Source organism: Anser brachyrhynchus (assembly GCF_964034855.1).
Source record: "Anser brachyrhynchus genome assembly, chromosome: 8".
NCBI classification, from domain to species: Eukaryota; Metazoa; Chordata; class Aves; order Anseriformes; family Anatidae; genus Anser; species Anser brachyrhynchus.
In genome coordinates, this window is record NC_137702.1 from 32,321,282 (window position 1) to 32,342,410 (window position 21,129).

The 21,129-nt window shown below is 41.6% G+C and overlaps 2 protein-coding genes and 1 long non-coding RNA gene across 7 annotated transcripts in view; 2 read left to right on the forward strand and 1 right to left on the reverse strand.

Annotated features, from left to right (window-relative positions):
* The window catches only part of TGFBR3 (transforming growth factor beta receptor 3), a 124,664-nt gene extending 118,868 nt beyond the window's left edge, over positions 1-5,796 (forward strand). For all 5 annotated transcript variants that reach the window (XM_080602866.1, XM_080602863.1, XM_080602867.1 and 2 more), the window contains one exon: positions 1,998-5,796. In XM_080602866.1, the coding sequence (XP_080458992.1) occupies positions 1,998-2,116 (119 nt within the window). In that variant the 3' untranslated portion in view covers positions 2,117-5,796. The remainder of the gene's footprint in view (positions 1-1,997) is intronic.
* On the reverse strand, positions 5,552-17,161 carry LOC308199189. Its single transcript, XR_013954443.1, has 2 exons — positions 17,062-17,161; positions 5,552-16,288 (listed from the first exon to the last, which is right to left on the reverse strand). It is a non-coding gene; the product is annotated as an uncharacterized lncRNA (long non-coding RNA).
* Positions 17,135-21,129, forward strand: part of HFM1 (helicase for meiosis 1) — a 136,861-nt gene continuing 132,866 nt past the window's right edge. The window contains exons 1-2 of the mRNA XM_080602814.1: positions 17,135-17,238; positions 17,321-17,551. The gene's annotated coding sequence lies outside the window, so the exon portion shown is untranslated. The remainder of the gene's footprint in view (positions 17,239-17,320; positions 17,552-21,129) is intronic.

Sequence of the window (21,129 nt, forward strand, 5' to 3'; positions counted from 1 at the left end):
AAGCAGAAATCTGCAGCTTATTGATGGCTATGTGGTTATTTCTTACACTATAAAAAGCAGACTTAGAAAAATCTGTGCACACTAGTAAAGGCTGGACTTGGTGCTGACTGCAAGGATGAGATTCTGGCCCTCTTTTCCAACATTTCATTGGCCTCCTGGGCAGTCTTTTTTTTTTTTTTTGTTCCCCCTGTCTTGTCCCATTCCTTCTTCCCTCCCTATCCCAAGACCACTGGGGTACAAGGCAGATGCTGAATGCTGTGGGGCCGTGCATCTGCTTACAGCTGTGGCTACAGTGCAAGCTCACAGTGACCCTGGCGGTTCCCACTACAAAGAACACTTGCAGCCTCTGCTGTGAGAAATCCTCAATCCTCCCTTGTTTAGAGCAGACCTTTGCAGACTCCACAGCTGGCAGAAGTAAGTTTTCTTCATCTGGTGGGTCTGTTGGCTTTAACCTGAGATACAAAGCATTAAACACACACTTCCTCTGTGGGTCTGTTGCTGAGGAGCACAGGGTGCTGGCAGCTGGGCTGCAGCACCGGTGCATGGGGATGTGCCAGAGAGCTCCTGCAGGAGGAAACAGGCTTGTTCCTGCTCAGCAGCTCTCTGAAGGCAGCCTGTGCTTCCAGCCATCAGCCTGTCACTGCAGCAATCTCTCTGAGCAGGGAAGAAAAAACGGACTCTACCTTTCTTGAGCTACTGGTAGATGTGGCCTATGGGGTCAGACCAATTCAGGCAACACACGAAGCAGGAAATCCATGGCCTCCTAAACTCATGAAGCAGGAGATCTACCAGCTTCTGATTCTTCCTAATCATTCTTGCCCGTGGTCAGGGAAAAGATTTCCTTCTTCAGCTTTGCTGGGAGAGCAGCTGTGATGCTGCTGGCTGCCATGGTTAGTTCTGTGGCCTCAGGCAGCAGTGGTTTCTATGTCACCATGCTGAAATCGCAGGTTCACATCCTGGTGATCTCAAGGCAGGGGGCAGCTGCAGTGCACATTGTATAAACTTCATTTTTTTATTTGTCCTGAAGAGGCTATTTTGTAGTAATACTAAGGTTGCAGATTTGAGCACTGAAACTTTAATAAAAAAAAAAAAAAGGAAAAAAAATCCCAGTTATGATTTTCTATGTGGCCTCAGTGTGATCTTTTGGACGTTCACATTGTGACACTATTTTTACTTCCATTCTAGTAAGAGCTGGATTTTTTCCATAAGATTCCTGCCATGTGTGCAGAAGGGACGTGGAGAAAGACAACAAAACCTAGGTTTTACCAGGAGTCATAAATCAGTCTTTAACTCCTGAATTGCTTGATTTGGCAAGCCAAATAACAAAGGGCTTTTAATTTATTGTCAATAAACAACTTACAAGAAATGGTGACACTTGTTCTCACTACAGATTATAAGTGTTACATGTTCTGTGGCAGCTGTAAGGAAGCTTCCTACATGTTATCTTCAGAGTACATCAAGTCAAGCTTGCAGGGTAGCCTGTTGTCTTTCTTACGCTAAAAAACTGATCATGTCTTAGGATATGTGGTATCCAATTGACTGAAGAACGTCTTTAGATCCAGCTTCACACTTATGATAAATATGTTGCTCTATAAACTGGCGTTGAAACAAAAGTCTGCATTTCTCTGGCCTTTTCCCATGAAACAGGAAAAGCTATGAAGTGGTCTGAATCATGTAGCAAGACGTGCTTGAGTGACAGCTGACAACAGAAGATGGATGGTGTCCATCTTGGCCATTTCTGTTTGGTGCTTTTATAGTGATTAAGAAAACAGCAATGTTACTTTTCCAATGTGCACAGCAATGCTAAAGTGACAAAGAAAAGTAGCATTCTCAACAGTACTCTTCGAGGTCTATCACCCAAGACATTAATTATATGGAAATAAAACCCACCAGAAGAGGAAGACTGGGAATGAATAGTTTATTTTTTATGACAACTCAACTAACATTTTCTACTTCTCTTTTCTCTCAACCCCTTTTTACTCTCCCCTTTTCCTCAGGTGAAACAGCTGGAAGACAGCAGGTCCCTACGTCCCCACCAGCCTCTGAAAACAGCAGTGCAGCACACAGCATTGGCAGCACACAGAGTACCCCCTGTTCCAGCAGCAGTGCGACCTAACTCCAGGGAGAGCAAAGTTGAGGAGCAGCATAGGAGTTCAGAGGTTCAAAGGATTGTGTGTTGACATCAGCTTTTTAAAGCTAAAAGAATTAGTTCAGTTCCTTTTGAAAAAGTGAGGAGAGATTATTCTACGAAAAGACTGTTTTTCTGGGGAAGCCACTGTGTGTGTGTGTGTATGTGCACACAGTGCATGGGTAAGCACAGTCTTTTGGATCTTCTATAGCGTGTTATGCTACATGTGACAAAGCTACTAATTTTACAGTACTGCAACCTGTTTTAGGGGTCTGTGGGCCCTCAATGTGAAATCTATGCCAGTTTGGAAAAATGCTGCTTTGTCTATATGACTTTTTCTTTCCCTAAGCGTTCTCACTGACACAAGGTATTCATTAAGGGAGTTTAACAAGATAAGCAGAACAAAGATGGTATTAGGTCAAAGGATTTCTATTTGTCTAAGCAAGAAAATCTCAAGGTCAGATCTCTGTGGTTAATAACATTTTATTACTTCAGCTATGTTAGCCACTTTTGAGTAACCTTTATTTTGTTAAGCTTACAGCTACAGCATCTCATTTGCTTTTCTGTTGTGTTTGCAGCTTCAGGTTTGTTCCAGGTATTTCTGTTTTAATGCACATTGAGTTGGTAAGTGGAGAAGAGCACGCTCTAACATTCCCTTTCCAGTTTTCCAGGCCAAAGCTCTTTCATAAGAGATTTTTTTTAATTTACTATAACAAATACAGGCACACACAAACATTAAGATAGATAATAATGTTCTTGTGCACTAGCATAAATGTGTGTGTACGTTTAATGGCAACACTCTTATGCAAATAGATGTATACCTAAGTATATGGAGCCAAGCGTTTTCCTTCAGCAACTGGGAAATGAGCTCAGTGTTCCTTCCATACATAAAATGTATAATGCAGATATATAAAACAACTAGCTCTTTGGTTTATAATTGGTAGATAGAAGAGAGAATAAAAAGGTGACACAGTTCTACTCTTTTAGTTCCCCCAAACTCCCTTTGAAATAAGAGATGGTTTTGAGGGCACAAAGAATGTACAGTAAAGCCTATCATTTTTGTAAAATACCACCTATAAAACAAAGCTATTCTCTTGAGATAACTGTGCAGTTGTTTGTGCCAAAGTGTTGTATAAACATTGCAATTGGATAGTTCTAAAGTAGTGTTGGAATATGGAAAGGGCAAAAAGGTACTAGTTTTCACAGTATTTTTTTTAGTGTTATTGCCATATCTTGACCTTTGACTAGATGCCAAATGAAAAGAAAAAATGTGTAATTTTGAATGTGTGATTCTTTGACTGTTATGTTGCCACTTTGTAATGTGTCCTACTGATCCTTCTCCTTTAAGGAAAAATGAGCATTGTTTTGTTTTCTTCTTAAAGAAAAAAAAAAGAGTAACTTTCATTAATTTTAGTAAAGGTTACCCGCGTTCTGCAAGAGGAGAAGGGAATTCGTTACACTAGAGTAATAGCCTGCTCTGAAGTCTGAGCTGCAGATTTGCTGTTTCTACACTTGTGCCTTGCTGATGCCAGGGTGGTCAAAGTGCAAGATATGCAATAGATGTAAGTGCCTAGAATCAGGTAGAAGAATATTACTCAGTTTGAATCAAATTTGTTACTAATCCCGCAAACATTTATGCGTATGAGTAACTACATGCATTATCTTACTAGTACGAGTACATGCTCAGTTCTACAGTTATGGGTATTCTCAGAATCAGTGGAGATATACAGTGTGCATAGTACACATGTGAAAAGTGTTTTATGTTACCAGGCCAATGAGTAGTCCTGATTAACATCGACAGGAATTGTCATGTAAGTGTAGTTATCCCCATGCGTAAGAGTATGCAGGATTGGCTCTGTTATGAGGTGTCAGGAGGATGAATGTGCTACCTGTGTGGCTGAAAAGAAAGCGCTTTGCCTAACCTTCAGCAGAATGTATTGTATAAGCATATTCTATGTGTAAAGTCTTTAAAGATGTCTTCAAAGAAGACTAGAGTCTTTAAGTTCAATCATAGCTATATTTTACAACATTAAATTTGTGTATAAAGATATATTTAAATGTTTTAGATAAATGTAAGTTACTCTATATGAAATGTTTAATTTCAATTACTGTGAAATTTACATACTCTGTAAATTTTTCCCTGTTTTAACCCTTTCCTTCCTCAGATACTTTATTAAGCAGTTTCTCATAGGAAGTTATTAGATGTGGTTGTTGGGATGAACAGGTTGAAAACTTTTATGTAAAATAGATAACTGTATATTTTTGAGAGAAACAAGCTGTATTATCAATGGTTTTATCAAAAATTTACTCTAATTTTAAAATAATTTAGAGATTTATATTTACTGTTGGATAAACCAAAAATATATAAAGATCAAAGATTCAATTTATTGGCTTCTATTTCAAATAGTTTAATTAACTGAACTTGGTGTACTCAGCTATTTAATTCAGAAATTGTTATCAATCTGAATTATTTGGAGGTTACCAAAAATACACATGATTATTTAGCAGTTGCAAGAGTATTTCTGATGTGTGTGAGAGAGAGAACTAAAAAGGGCATTCCCAGTTAATAGCTTTATTACAAAAACATATAGTACTTTCTAGCAGCTGTTAAGTTGCTGTGATTCAGAGTACTGATACACCTTTAAGCTCTACTTTTATAACAGCCATTCATATCTACTGCAAGTTTCTATATTTAGCGTGGAAAGCTATCTGAATGTGTAACTACAAAGCCACTGGTTCCCAAGTCTGTCAAACCTGGTCTTGCCACACTGAATTTCATGTGGCTAATGTTTGCCTGGTGTGGAGGCCAGCAGGACACCTCTGTACTGCTTATGTCCCAGTGTAGGCCTTTTAAACAGGGCTTCTGAGGAGCTGGCCAAGTGCCTGCTCTCATCACAGTGGAGAATTTCAGCATAACCAAATTGACTCCAAAGGAACTTCTTATGTAAGAATGGGAGGACTGGGGTTAAAAGGAGACTTCTTTCTCCAAAAAGCTATTAGTAACATACTTAAACTTTGAAGCAGACTGCTTGTTGTCATGCATTGCCTTATCACTAACCTTTTACAGCCTTTGGTGTTGGACATTACTATATTGATGTTACAAAAAGTCAGAGCTTTCTGTGTTAGACTGTTTTTGTAGCATTTTCCACATGGAAATGTAGTTTGCAAAAATGTCTGTAGATGTTGATGATTGTAAACTTCCCCCTGCCCTTTTCTAATCCTTTCTCTTTTGTATGTACCATGCTTTCTGTTACGTATATCTACCTCATGCTTCACAAGAAGACTGTACTGTTGGTTGTGCTGACAGCCCTTCCTGTGAGGTGACTGTTCTGCCATGTTGTTGTTCATCATTCATGGGGATGTTCATAGAGTTAACATTCTTTGCTGCCATGTTCCTACCAGTTCCAGACACAATATTCTCACCTTTAAATAAATAAGTAAGATTCTCTAAGATCCAAATTCTAGATTTTTTTTTTTTTTAATTGAAGAATGGGAGAAATATACTTGCTAATACCTGTGGCCAGTCTGAACACCCCATTTGTACTACATGTTATGTTCAGTATTTCAGAGACTTGTGGAAAGTGCTTAGTTGTACAGTTTTGATACCCACAGTGTCATGTCATCTTAGTCTCTTGTGCATAATAAAGTATATATCAATTTATTAATAATTGATGCAGTGGTTCATTTATTTGAAGTAGTAAAGATACCAACAAACTGCCAAAAGCAGTAGATTGAAATATGCTTACCGTGTTCTCCTCTTCTGTAAGCTTCAGTGAGAATTGTGTGTGTTAAAGCAGGATTTGATTTTTTCATATCTTTCATTTTCTCCTTTGTATATTCTTTTATCCAGTGACTTTGGCTAGCTTCTCAGTATCACAGCTGCTTGCAAAAGCCAGCAAGCATATTTAGTTGAATGCTGACATTCTTCAGTCTAATTTGAAGTCCAAAGTTCAGATACTGCAGGCATTCAGTTGTATGTCGACACAGCAACTTAAGTCCCATCCTGCACAAAGCCTGGCTGGAACACAGTTAAGACTTGAGGTAAGCTGATAGTCCTCCATCTTAAGCAGCAGAGCTCCCTTGTTCTGTTGTACCCTTGACTGCAAGTCCACTGGAAATGCATGAGCAAGACTGAGATGTATTTTCATTACCGAAGGGTCTTGCTCTGCTCTAGCAGATTGCTTGGCCATGTGCCAGCAGGGCAAGGATTTGTATGTTTACTATCCTAGTTATTGCTTTGTTTCCTGTATTTCATGTGCAAAAATATTCTTTATGGGCAGTCTGGGGGAGCCAGCTTCAGTTGTATTTCCCTGGGTTATTCAAAGGTTGTGGTTATTAACTCAAAAAATAAAGTTCCCTAAGAAAAGAATCTGAAATGTTTCATAATCATTTTAAAATAGCAGGATTCCTTCAGTACAGAAAAGACTATTAATTAGAAGCAATCGTAAGCTTACAGGTTGCTTATGACATAACTCACGGAGGTTCAATAGATTTATTGCTTCTTAGCAACCATATTTCAGTTTCTGCATTAAGACTTTTACCTTTCAAACAGTTATCTAAAGCTGACTCAGCAAAAGATACTGGAGCTGTACTTCATCTTTAAGATATATATTTTGAATGAAACATGATATAAAAGCATGATGACTGTCTTATGTGAGGATTTAATTTTAAAATGTACTTAACAGTCAGCAAACTGTGATAGGATATTTGCATGAGTTTTTTTTTACACTGAGTCTTACCATATTACAAAGTGTTGATGCTGTAAGCATTTGTTTCTGCCAGGCCTTTGTGAGTGAAAGAAACATTTGGGAAAGTCAAAAAAAAAAAAAAAAAAAAAAAAAAAGGTATCAGTTTCATGAAAAACACAGTCCAGATCTGTTCTATTTTAAACAGAATTAAATTTATCACAACATTCCTTCCAAGACAATATAAAAGAAGAAGGACCCAATATTTTGATACATTTTCATAGTTGTCACTTTATAATTGTAAAGCAGATATTTATGAAGCTTGGAAGTCTGTTTGCAGCTTAGATTTCATATTGTATTCCCAATTCTTCAGCCCAAGAGCAAGCCTTGTGAACCTACATGCATTTACAGTTTGAATTCTTTGTATAAAAAAGATCAAATTACATCAGTTCACCTACCCAAAGAAGGTAGCAGCTTAAATTACATTTTTATAGATTCTCATTTGATAGAAGCCTTAAGGGACTCACTGCAACACATATGGAAGATGTTGCATACTGAGGTGCCTTCAGGCCTGCTGTGCAGCAAGTCTCACTTGTCTGGTGTTTAGTCCTGCACAGCACTGCAATTTTACTTTGTTTAGAAACAGCATAAAGAGATGGTTTACAGATAGCTGAAAAAGAAAAGCAGAATGGAACCGTTACTCTTGCACTCTTTTAAAATGACAAATCTTTTTCCATCCAATTATTTTGGCATGGATATCTGAAAAATTGGTTAAAAAATGTTTGGGTGGAGTCTCCTTTTTGCTCAGCTGTTAGTTATTGGTGCTTGTAAACTGCCTGTGTCAGTTCTAGTAAAGAACATACTGTACTTGCAAAAAATTAAATCGGTATTTTAAAGATCATAATGCCGAGTGTTAAGCAGAGAAAGCTGATGGTATTCCAAGGCACTGTAAGTGTCTCAGCAAACTTGCTGTGCATTTTATCAGTCATGCATTTTTTTTTATGGTGTCCCAATCCCCCAGGAATTGCATCAAAGAGCAATTCCTGTAAGGGACTGTTGTTCCCAGTTCTTTAAGCATTTAACTTCCATATCTTCTCAGTAAATGGAGTGAAAGGATCAAACGGTTCTTGGTCTGTCCTTTAGTGCAAATAGGCATATCCCAAGGAGTCATAAGAATTAGGATGTAGAAAAAGCCTTTGTTCTACACTGTATTTTTAGTAGTCTGTGATCCTAAAAGTGATTAGTAACATTATCTGTTAAGCATGGAAAATAACATAAACAGAACGATTAAAAGGATCATACAGAGCATTTACATTGGACATATTTAGGATTTCACAAAATTTTTGAGTGCCATAGTGTGTCATAGAAAGTTTAAATCACTGACAGGAAACTATAAAACGACCTGAAGGAAGCAGTTGAAAGGCATGTGGAAACGTGGCACTGAAGACGGGTGCTGTGCCGCAGTCTGAAGCAAGCTGCCGGCCTTCACGGCTGTCGTGTGCAGGATGCAGCCATGTGCTGCACCACTGCAAGGTGCGAGTCCTGGCTTGCAGATCATGTTACATTCCACCAGAAATTCACGTCAACGAATTGCTTTGCATCAGCAAACCAAGCAGGATTGTTATTGGCAGGTAATACTAACTTTGGGGTACTTCTAGCCTTTCAATAAGCTCTTTATTAACAGGTGCTTCCATTTTGAGACAAATCAGCTTTCTGTGTAAGCCAAGCAGTTCTCTGTTCCTTATGCTTCAGGGGAAAGGACAATGAAATAAAAATAATGCCCATTAGGAATCACTAACTCAAATGACAAACTGAAGTGCTAATGCTTACGTTGGCCTTAGTTCACATTGCAAAGAGAACAGATAAAGCTCTACTCCTGCCTTCTAGGTAACTCCTTGACTGCTAAAAAACACGCTTAGGAGTCCAAAGTAAGAATCTCTTGTCATGAATGAGAACAAGCTCCTCCTTGTCTGTGTCTCTCTCGTTAAGGGGCAGGAGGGGCGGCCGCTGGGGCAGTGCCAGGAGCAGCGTCCCGCTGGCTGCGCCGCGGAGTCTGTCAGGCCGGCTCAAAATGGCGGCGCGGGGCCCAGTCCTGCGCCCCTTGTGGTGGAGCTCGGACAAAGCGAGAGGGGAGGTGGTTGCCAGCACGGGGAGCTGGAGGTGCATGGCAGTGCTCGACGATGGCTTCTCAGAGGAAGGGAGGGTTAGGGAGAGATTTGTAAGAGGACAAACATGGCAGACAGGGTAGGTGCAGGGGCAGTGTGTGAGGTGCGAGGTGGGGCCGTTGTGAATGTTTTTTGACTAAATATTGCTGTTGCTGACGGACATGTGTGTGTTGAGGGACAGGGGGCATGGGGGACAACTCACATTTTTAACCCAATAGTTAAATTGCTATCTAACTAAACTTCTGTGTGGGGACTGGTCTCTGTTCCTTCTCTCTGTACATCTCCATGGTGCAGATGGCACCTGCATGCTCAGGGACTCTGGTCAAAAAACAGACTTTCCCTCGCTCTTTTGTTTCAAAACTTCTCACTGCTAGGAGAAGACCCAACAATTGTTTTGGGTCCAGGTGCTCTGGTGAAATGCTTCAAACTTTCTCTTAGTGCCACACAAGGGGGTCATTGGGCAGCTCTGAGAGGGACAGGAGCTGGTATAGGATGACATGAATGTGTACATGAGGAGAAAGGTGAGGCTGTATTTTTATTTTATACAGGTTAAGATGGTGGTGCCCTCAGTCTGATGATATGAGGAGAGGGTGTTGTTAATTATGGATGGAAAAAGGAGGAGATCCTCAATGAGGTTATTATCAAGTTGAGAGAGCAAGTTGGATCAATGCTATGATCATGAGTATCATAGCATGAGAAGAGGAGAGTGCTGGTTTTGTCCAGGGAGGTTTGAGGGATGATTATATTTGAAAACATATACCCTGCTGACACCCTTTGTACCATTACAAAGCTAGTGTAAGTACACCCATGTTTTTGCTGGCACTGCTTACTTATTTTTTCTGTGATTTCCCTCAACTGTGTGTCCCTGAAGTGAGTCATGTTTTAGTAGATGTTAGACAGCAAGGGTCTGTCATAAACCGGGAGGCTTTCACTGGCTGGCCTTTCCCCTGTCCCTGTGGGCTGTGTGCCAGCAGCAATTTTTCCAGCTCGGGTGGTGAGCATCACTTGCACCTGGGAACAGCCTTCTGAGGAGGTGACAGTTAATCAGTAGTCTGGCTCTGGCATAGCACTGTGTGCAATTAATTTTGTTTCTGGTTTAATGGTAGAAGCGTTATGCCAAGCTAATTGCAGAAGATTGTTCCATTGCTTTCTTTTGTAAACTTTCATTTATGGCATTACTATTTTATTTAAAGGGGAAAAACAAAACAAAAAAGCTTGAACATCATAGGCTGAGAATACAAGATATTGAAAGTCAGACCTCATACTTCTAGAGTGCATAATTCTTAGTATCTGGTTAAACAGTTGTGAAACAAGGACAAGTTTGCTATTTTCTCTGTTAGAAGCTGCAAGAAATCTTAATTACTGTAGGTTGTGTTTTTTTTGTGTAATGACAAATAATATGGCTTTGTGGGCCTCAGCTACATTTTATAGTTTTTCTATGCTTTTATTGAGCAAAGACAAAACTTGTGATACCAAAAAGCTAGCTATTCAGACATTTATGCTTTAAAATTTAAATGCCTGTGGCTATACAAACATGCATTATTCCATAAAGTAATAGAAGAACTCAAAAGGGAGAACTACCAGTGCGTATCTTAGAGAATAAATGCATGTGGATGCGAAGAGTCCAGAAAGCACCTAGAGTATCCAGGCCAGTGCTCCTGCTAACAAGTTTTCTACAGCTGGAAGATATGACTCTACATTGTGCTCACTTCTCAAATTTCAAAGGTCTGCATTGTCTTTGCTTAGCTCAAGAAGGTAGGGCAGCCACCAGCCTATGTTTCGTATATGATCACTGGAGACAGGCACTCTTGGGGGCTAGCTCTGCACACCTTGCCTGTGTCCTGCATGTGGCACAGGAGAGATCTTAGAGCAGCTCAGTTCCGAACTGAGCACCTGAAGTCAGCTGAGATGAAGCTGGGTGCCCACATTCTGTAGACAGCTTTGCTCAGTGTTGGGAGCAGTTCTTACAAAAATCCTGTGGTTCAATGGGAATGAACAGGTCGATTCTCAGAGCTGGTGTGTGCTGGTGGTGCCGGTGTAAAAAGATGACTGTAAATTTCCTGTGACACAGCCAATGGAGGTAATGGTTACGTGGAAGGATGCCATGCAGGTATGCAGCGTCTGTCTCTAGCTGGGATAACGGAAGCATTGCATCTGGCTTACAAAGCTTTATGAAGATTTTTAACAGCATTGAAATAAACCAATGTGTGTAAAACTGGAGGCACCTGCCAGTACCCAGGCTCAGTGCCACATTTGAAGAAAAATAGAGTTTGTTGTTATTCGGAGTCACCATTTTTAGAGCAAATCAAGGGCCAGATTCTCGGCTGGTATAAACCAGCTTCTTTAACTTCAGTCAAACTGTGTCTGTTTACACCAGCAGAGAATCTCTCAAGTGCAAAAGCTGCTCTTTAGCACCGAATAGCAGCAATATAATCTGGCAAGCAGCCAGTTTGAACAGCTGCCAATGTACTTCAGATCCAAAGATGATTCCTTGAACCCCAGCTCTTCCCTCTGTCTTTAGACTTTTATTGAAAACAGGATTTATTCCGTAGTCTCTCAAGTCATACTTCTTACAGCCTAAGTTGAACACTCTACCCACTTTTTCCAGGCATCTGAGTTTCGCTCTGCAACAGTAAAGCCTTTTTTCACAACTCTAATCAACAACAAAAGCTCTTATTTCCAACTGAAGTTCAGACAACTGCAATGCTGGTCCTGCTGCTTGCATTCAAGTCAAGAAGTCTCATGTTTCATATTAGCCAATGCAAAATGCTGCGCAGTTTTTAAATGCATCTGCTCCAGGCAGGGTTTGCTAAGTATCAATGCACTAGAGCTATTCTGGCTTCAGTGAATCATGTAAATTTTACTATAAAGCCCCTAAAAGAAGGCTGAGGCAGGTGTTTTGGGCAGTGTGCACACAAGTGTATGAATAATGTGTTAATTAGTCCCAGAGATATTCTATGGCAAAGCCATGGCCTGCCTGGTGCTGTGGAGTCTTAGGTAGTTCTGGATGTGGCTGCAGCACACAGGACGACACTCGAGGCCTCCTCATTCGCTGGGTGGTGGTGGGCTCCCCCAGGCCAGCCACACAGTGCCAGGCTCCCCAGGTTGTCTTTCTGGGGCAAGCTGTGCGTGTGCCACCATCAGACACGGAGGGGAGCACCAGCGATGTGCCAGTGGCCAGGCTGCCTGCGCCCCAGCACTGCCACTTGTGATCTCGCCGGGCCAAGCGGTGCCCGGGCTGCAGGCGGCGCCGCTCCCCATGGGCAAAGTGGTCCCTAGGCTCTGCTGCGTGTGTCTCTTCTCAAAGCAATGTTGTGGTTTGGCTTCTAAGGAAAATGCTAGCGTTAGTCACATGTGATTCAGCTGTAACTATCCCACCCATTATAAGCCCTGTTTGCAGAGCCTGCTTCCAGATGTTTTTAACTGGCAATGACTTTAAAGCACATCCACACCAGCTGAGGCTGAGCTAGCCAGCACTGCATGGGGTTAAGTCCTCTTACCAGTGAGGCTTAAAACCTGTTTCATTCATCCACCTTTTCAGGAAGGTTTCTTTCTTTTTTTTTGCTTGATTCCTTAAGCTCCTTGCCCTTCCTGCAACATGTGTGCATCTGTTCACACCTCTGAACATGCTTTTTGGACAAGCAAATATATCTTTAGCTTGATGCCTTTTTCCTTTGCCTTCTGGAAGTAAAGTGAGTTTATAAGCTAGGTGATCTCACAGGAGACAAAGTAGCAGCATGTGGTGAAGTCAACCACTATGTGGCACAAGCTCTTTAGTATTAAAGAAATATTTCCAGAAAACAGTCTGCAACCAACACATAGGCTACAGCTTTGTTCAGGACTCATCAAGTGCCTTGGAATAGCAATCAAAATGGTAAAATCACACAGAGCTCTCAGACAAGAGGGAAATGGGCAGGAAAAAAAAATCAGTACGGGCTAAATACGTTGGTTGTGTTGAACTCTGGGTAAGATTTTAAATTTGTAGGTAGAAAATACTGTCCAGTTCTATAAATACAGACATATGAAGCTATGAATACAGACATACAAAGCTGTTGCACAGTGCTAAAAACATTTCTAAAGGAAATAAAATAGTTCTTTTATCAGTCATCAGATTTAAGGGAATCATACACTCTTTGTGTATCGTGGGCTGCACTTCCAACACACTCTGTGATTCACTGTCCAGGACTAGGTCACTGCAGGGATGTTCTGCAAACTTCTCGTCTTCAGGGACCAGCTGCCATAGATGGACCCCATGCATAACCCAGGCAAAAGGTTTGTGTGATCTGTGGGTCAAACAGGGACCTGGCCAAGTCTTTTATGAGAAATTTCTCATCTTCCCCAGAACTTTGTTTTATCTTCCTGTGGAATCCTAGTGATAAAATTAAGCCTGTTTTGAATTGCTTTATTGAATTGCATCGCACAGCTTTATGCCTCTGTCTGTGAATTCAGACACGTACTGTCATCTAGTTGTAGAAGAGTCACACCTTTGTTTTATTCTCCTAAAGGAGCTTTGTAACTCCATGTGGATGTCACTGCGATAGCAGAAGCACGGCAATGGAAGGGTTGTCTGGTTTACAAAAAAATGGGTCTTGCTCTTTTTTCTTGAGGAAGAGTGTTTGACCAAAGCTAGCATGTAAGTCTTGTAAAAACATTAGGATTTCCTCTCCGTAACATAGTAATATAAACTTTTAACTGATGATGATTAAGAAAAAAACATTCTCTGTGGCAGTGGTTTTTCTTTGACATTCCCCTCAGGCAAGTGTGAGTGGGCAAATGCCAGAGAGCTGAAGTTGTGTTGCCTACTAGTGTGTCAGTACAGTCTGATATTGCAGGTTTGTTTCCCAAGCAACACACGTGGGTTTTTGCATATGAATTGTCTGAGCTCCAGTGGGAATTTCCCATGTAAATCTCTCTCCTGTAGATCAGCTGAACTCTTGCCTCGTGATGTCTGTTTGTGTATCTTCCTCCTCACAGTTTGAGTTCATTTTGAAATAAAAGCTGCTCATGCATATTTCCTTTCTTTTTGAATCCTCACACTGACGAATAAGTCTTAGTAGCTTGTCTCTTGTTAGCTTTTGCTATTTCTGCAAAAGGTACTGTGATACAGTAGAAATACCTTTAGAATACAAGGTTCACACGTTGTAAATTGGATGCAGAAAATTTGTGTTTAGGCCACCTTGCCTGCAGGTCTGAGACATCTGGAGGACTCGCAGATGTGATAGCAGGGAATTAGTGCTGATTTGAGAGGTACAGCTCCTGAGTCTTACCTGACTAGACACAGGAAACTTGGAGCAGATCCTGATAAGTCTAAATCCATGGCCTTGAGGGCTTTTTATTACATTCCTTGAGATTCATACAATCTACTCTAAGGCCTTTTGGCACAAATCTGCTCTGTTTCATTTAGGCAACTGCTCTGAAGAATGGTGTCCCAGGAACAACATCCTTTTACTTACCATGGAGCACTACAACCACTCTGCAGGGCACAGGGCAGTGGTGAACCCAGCCCTAGGTGCCAAGCAAATCCAGCTGCGTTCCCAGCTCTGCCACCAACCTCACTGAGCCATTTTGCTTTCTTTGCCTCGCTTTTCTTTCACATGAGGCTTTCACATCCACTTCAGTACATTAAAGATAGTGCACATCTGACAGCCATGTTCTGAGTTCTATTCTGCTTTAACTTCTTCAGCCATCTGCAGTAAATTGTTAAAGATTAAAAACACGTTGCTCTAGGTGTTTTCCTACTTTGCTTGCTGAAAGGCACATTTTGACAGATGCAAAAAATTCTAGTCCTCCAGTATATATTTAAAGCATTACATCAAGAAAGTTTCCCTACATTTTTGAAGTATGGAGTCCTTGTTCCTACAGTTATTTTCCCTATGCTATCTGCAAAAGTAAAACAGTGAAATATTCCATACTGTTTCCTACTGCAAGTAACACCATAAATTAGAGATAAATGAGGCAGTTTTATCACTAACAACAGGTACGTCAATGAAGAAGTGGAACTTGGGAGCTGTTATTTTATGAGCACAATCCCTTTATTGAGATTACTTATTTTCTGTTTGTTTCTAAACACTGTCCACTTGTAAACACATAAGCTACATTGAAGGACAGTACCTAGGATATGAGAGGCTCTTCCTTCTGTTACCTGCTCCCAGTGAGCATCCGGTGTATTTACAGCACAGAGCATCTGTCACAACATGCATAACTTGTGGAAGAGCGAATCTGCACAAGTATTGAATGTCAGGCTGTAAAGTAAGCACTCCCAGGAATGAGAGGCATCACGAAGGGGTTCATGTGGTGAGGAAACATTGTTGTCCAGGGCAAACCTAAAACAACTGTGTTTTGTTGACTCCGTATTTCAAAACTAATTGCATGTTCTGAGATCCCTTTGACTGAGAGATGAATGCCATGTCCTGTATCATTTAACACCACTTTTCACTCGTGTAGAAGAATGTTCTGTAGATGATGGACATTGGAAATATTCCAGCATAATCAAGTGTGTTTGTTGGTGGAGGGACTTAGTCTAATGGTCGTTGTGGATGATTAAAGGATGTTGAAGTACACTGGAGCTAGTTTATTACACACCGAGGGTAGTTTGTTTCAAAATTACTCATGCTGAAAGGACGAATGCTGCGTGATGTCCAGATGAATCACACCACCTCATGAGACAATCAGGACAAAGTACCTTCCTATTTTCAGACCTGTGTGCCTGCAGCCAAGCCTCTCAGGTGGCTGAGGTTCAGAACTGCGCTTCCCAGCTCCCAGCCTGAGGTTGACCACCGGGTTGGGATCTGGGATACCTCGGTCTGACCCTAATCTCTGTCTGCAGCATAATTTGGATAAGTGGTTTCCCTTTTCCACACCACTGTTTACTTTCCTCAACCTTTGTCTGCAGAAAGCCTGAACACTGGGCGGCAAAATCCCTTCCGTTTGTGGGGCTTGGCACCATGGGACGCTTGCCTTTTGAGGAACCAGGGGTACCGACCTTGGGGTTTGTCAGCCCCTGGCCCTGCTGTGGCAGGCTGGAGCCTTGTTCCTGTGTGGGATACCTGTGCTGGACATGGCAGCTCTACGCCGAGGGTGCTTTTGGCATTTGGGGCCAGGCAGGTGGAGAGGGGCTTCAGAAGGAAGGGTGAGGCTGTAGCGCTTCCCCTGCCACGCAGCCACACGTGCCGGCACAGGGCGCAGCCGTGGGGTGCACGGCACAGCTTGGGGCGGGCAGGGTTGTCCCAGGTGCCTTTCTCCATCTGTGGTCAGACTTAGGGCACTCTCTTCTCCATTTTGAATTGTTCCCACTGTGCATTCCGCTCAGCCTAGAAAGCAAGCACATTCAAATAAATGAGTAACTAATAGCGAAAAAGCACTGGGCAGAAGTTTTACTCTGTGTGTGCGCTTCATCCATGATGACTTCTGTGAAACTAGGGTGAGAAACTGGGAGAAATGGCAAGGGGCAACTCAAACTGTTTTGGAGATTTCTTGGACTACAATGTTAAACACAGATTGCTTTTGGGGAAATTTATTTTGTGTGATCTGATCAGTGCGTGCTGGATGTTTTACGGGGGTGACTCACCCACTGCTTGGGCGCAGAGGGGTGAAAGAAACAAGAGATGTTGGCTACATCATTGCAGAAGGCTTTGAGTTTTCTTTAGTAACCTCTCCGAGGGATTCCTGTTTTAACTTTTCAGAGAAATCTGCTCATCCTATTCTCAGCCTAACGATGACTTCACTTGCAAAGGAAGACATTTTCCCATCTGTGCAGCCAGATTGAAATAAGGGTTACAAGGGAGATGAGTAAACACCAAAGGAAGGAGAGGTGGAGGGCAATAGAAAGATGAATTAAAATCAGAGTGTCTAATATATGGCAATTTATGGATGTTTGGAGTTGTATAAATACTTTCCTACAGCGTAGTCATCCTGGTATGATCCTAACAGAAATCCATTCAGTCAGTTTAATCAATAGGTACAGGAGTATGTCTCATGTTTGTTTTTTCCTCCAAAGTTAACCCTTTCGCACTGAGTACACACTAACATCCATGGTTTTACTCGTGTATCTGCTTACACAGGACATTATATTCAGAAATCTTACTTTAATTTTTGTTCATGGATGTAAGAATTTATTTTGCACAAAAATCCACTGTGTGTGACAAGCTGCACTTGGAGAAAGGACTCCCTCCAGAAGAGAGGCCACCCGGCTTCATTGAGCAGTGCTTTTGGTGAAACAGGATTAGGTACAGTTATTTCAATGCTTCTCCTTCCTCACCAGGTGAGCACACTGAATTGTTTTGACCTTTTAGCACCAAAAAACATGTTTTATTTTTAAATTACTTAATGTCAGTTTCTCCTAGGTGCCTGGCATTGCCCTTTCAGCTAGCAGAACTGAGCACAACTTATTTCCCCAGCTGAGCTGCAGGATTCATCACATGAGCACCATGGGGCCAACTGCCTGGCACCTGCACCCCAGGAGCCGGCTAATGCTGCGCAGGTGTGCCCTGGGCTGGGGGCTGGTGCAGTGCGAGCAGCAGGGAGTGACCGACTGACCCTGGTGTTAGAGACTGCTCTGAGCTTGGCCAGCAAAGGTAAGGCATCTTAAAACAATTAATGTGCTGAATTTGTGTTTTTGAAATAAGGCCTTTGAACCTGAAGTTGCTGAGGCGTGCAGTGGATGTTAGCCCTGCGGGGATTTTGCATGTTAGAGAAAAGCTGTACTGGGATGGTAGAAAAAAAGAGCCCTGGAACTGTGTTTATTCAACTCTTGTCAACTTAATGTATTAATGCTAATTTGAGAGACTGTATGGACAGATCTTTCAGTTGCTGAAATGGAGGAATTGTTTTAGTTAACATATGGAAAATATTTATAGGCTTTATATGATGGTGATATATAAGAGTAAACAGAACATCAGATAAGCACTGCATTCCTTTATTTTCACTTAAGACACAGCAAAAATATATGCCTCTTTACTCACAAAAGAGACAGATGGCTTGATGGCTGAGGGTATCCTATCTGGGGAAAAACATGCATATTAAGCAAAGGGAAATAGAAATGTAAAAATCTTCCATAAATTCACATGTCAGGATGATCTCTTCTGAAGTTTGCAAAACTGTTTTTTATGGAGTAGGTGTTTAGGTTATGGCTTAATTTTCTGTCTGCTTCCATTTTCCTTGCATTAAAAATGAATGCCACACCGACTTCCATCTTGCTCACACCGTCTGTCCTCTGGGACCCGGGTACAACCCCGTGGACATCGTGTGTGTGTACATGGCAGGCTGGGGAGGGGGGCAGCCAGCCCTGGGAGCAAGGTAACACTGCTCCTCCTTTCCTCAGCCATCAGGCAGGGCTTGGATACTGAGTTTGTCTTCTCCAAGCTGAACCCAGCTGCTCGGGCTTAGGGCTGGTTCCATTTTCCTGTGGTTTCATACTACTTCAGAGTTCATATTAATATGTAAATCTGTATTTTCCTGATTCCAAACTCTGAGGAATTCCCCGGGAGCTCTGCAGAGGAACAGCACTGTGCCCTGACACCCGAGCAGGCCGGGGTCATTGCTCAGGAGGAAACATGCCGAAACACGCTGACAGGCGGGACAGGACGCGGCACAGCTGGTGCTGACCGCTCTCCGCTCTTTAGCAGCCAAAGCAATTCCAAGGAGCTTGCAAACACTGGCTGGGGTGACCAGAGCTTTGCTGCAGACTTATCAGTGCTGAATAGGGGCCTGTGCAAGTGGTTTCTCATCCACTTCAACTGGTGAAAGGCTGAACCTGTGATGATTTTATTTTAAAACATAAAAGATTAAAAGATAGCTGGCTTTCCCACAGACGTCACGTTGCTAACATATAGGAAATGAAATGCGTTGCCAGCTCAGTGAGGAAAAAATGCAACTTCGAACAAGTGCGTTACTAATGCTGAGATCTAAGAAATGTTGGCTTGTTCAACATGTTGGTGGTTTGAAACAATGATGTTTTAAAATGTTGCTGACCTAAGGATTTTCTTAGACTCTTTCTCTGGTTTCTTTTGGATATGCTTTGTTGTTTATCTAAGCAACTCTGGTCACTGAATGAGGTTTCAAGAGAAAAGGTAAACAGAGGAAAGAAATGAGTGCAGGGAAGCACAAATAGGTTTTGCTATGACAAATACACTTCTTTCGCTTTGCAACTCTGAAAATATATGGAAATGTATTTACATGAAAAATATATTTATATGAAACCATATGAAAATGTATTTACTTTTCCATGTTTCTAAAAAGCACAGGATCAAGAATACTGATCCATACTGAAAGGCTTAGGAAGAAGCTAAGATTTGTTAGCTTTGGCACAGGCATGTGGAGGCAGTCAAATATCATCAAGTTTGAAAAAGGAGGACAATGACAAAGGGTGATTCAAATGCAGCATAAACTTGGTTAATTTACTACATGATCTTGGTTTTAATAAAAAGCAGAGGAACTGGTACACAGCGCTGGCAGAAAGCCTGAGGTGAAATCAGATTTAGCCGTAGATGTCAATAAGGAAGCACAGCCAAATAATGCCATTGCTGAATTTATTTATTGTTGCTTAAGCTTTTTAAGATGACTAAATCTGTGTTGGATTTTTTTTTCCTTTTTTTTTTTTTTTTTTAAAAAAGGCCAAACTGTAACTGTGTCTGAGGCACTTTTTATATGGCTGTGGTGTCCTGGTTGGCTCTAGTTCCACTGACAGATACGCACCAGATCACTTGCTGCTCAGTGCTCACTCGCGTCAGCGCTGGGTCCAAAAAGAACCAGCTGCGGATACATCTGAGCTGTCTCTGATACAGCTCCAAGTCTGGAAAAACTAATTCCTCCCTCTTTATGCAGACAGTGTTGTGCAATGGCCTGACTTCACTAGATACTTCTGCTGTACAATGGAAAGTAACCTAGACAGAACATCTGCTTTAATAACAACTAGCTTGTTTGGTCAAAAAATGTGGAGTTTGCTACCTGTGCCCTATTGCTACCTGCTAATTTTTTGGTGTTGATGGAATTACAGGAGAGAGGTACAACCAGGCCATTTGGGCCAATATTTCCATACCACTTTTCCTGCCTAGCATAGCCTTGTGGCAGACCTCCAGGAGTCAGATGAGTTGTGTCACTTCCATACGTACAATGTCAGTGTTTTGTAACTTCTGTTGTCTGCTCACAAAATTCTTTGAGGAAATGTTTTATACGACAGATTTCCTAAAGATGTTAAATGGTACCACGAACCAAGGTGGTTAATTATTAAACCATATGGAAAATTGAATGATAAGGCAAGAAAAACAACCCAGGCGCTTTGGTGTGTGGTATTGTAATGTTTCCTGAAAGTAGTGGGATTGCCTAGCGAGATTTCTATCATCATCCCTTTCCTGTTCTACCCCCTGTATCCCTTGGCTCCATGTTACTCTTGCAGGTGTTGTTTGTTGCAAAATGCATCTAACCCCCAAGGAATCTTGACTGTTTCTTCCCAGCATAAATTATGCTATTTGTGCCAACTGATCTCTATTTCTGCTTCTGGAGTTACAAGTTTGATATAGTTTTCTTCAAGAGGTTTTCACCAGCTGCCTTAGTTATTTCAGTGTTTCCAGGTCTGCAACTGTTGACAGCATCAACAGTATTGTTTGTTCCCTTTTCTTGTGCAAGTAATCTGGTGGTATACAGAAACACCATCTCACCCACTTTCCTTTCCTATTTTAGGACTGCAGCAAGCACTGTAGCATTCCAGGGCTATTTATTCTCTGGCACCCTACTCCAGCATCAGTGACGAGGGTCCAGAATGAGGGGTGACAGTGGGAAGCAGTTAATGCATTCAAGCAGTACGGGGTTAATATTTGTGCTTTAACTTCATAAAATACTAATGCTAAGACAAGAAAATGGCCATGAATATAGCTTACCACAGTGCTGGCAGACTGCAAGCTGGTCTATCTTTCTGAGCTCACAGATACTCTAATTACTTAATTACTCATCTCTTCTTCAGCTGGTGAAGACAGGGAAATGCAGCCTATCTTCAGGGATGAAATAATCAGCTCCCAGAGTGATACAATAAAAAAGAGCGGTAAAAATCAGGTCTTCAAAAAGCTGCAGTGATCTTAGAGGATGTGGCTAAGACCAAGCCTAGAGTTAGAATTAGGGTTAGAAGCAAAAAATGCCAAGGGTTCCAGGTGGGGTAGTG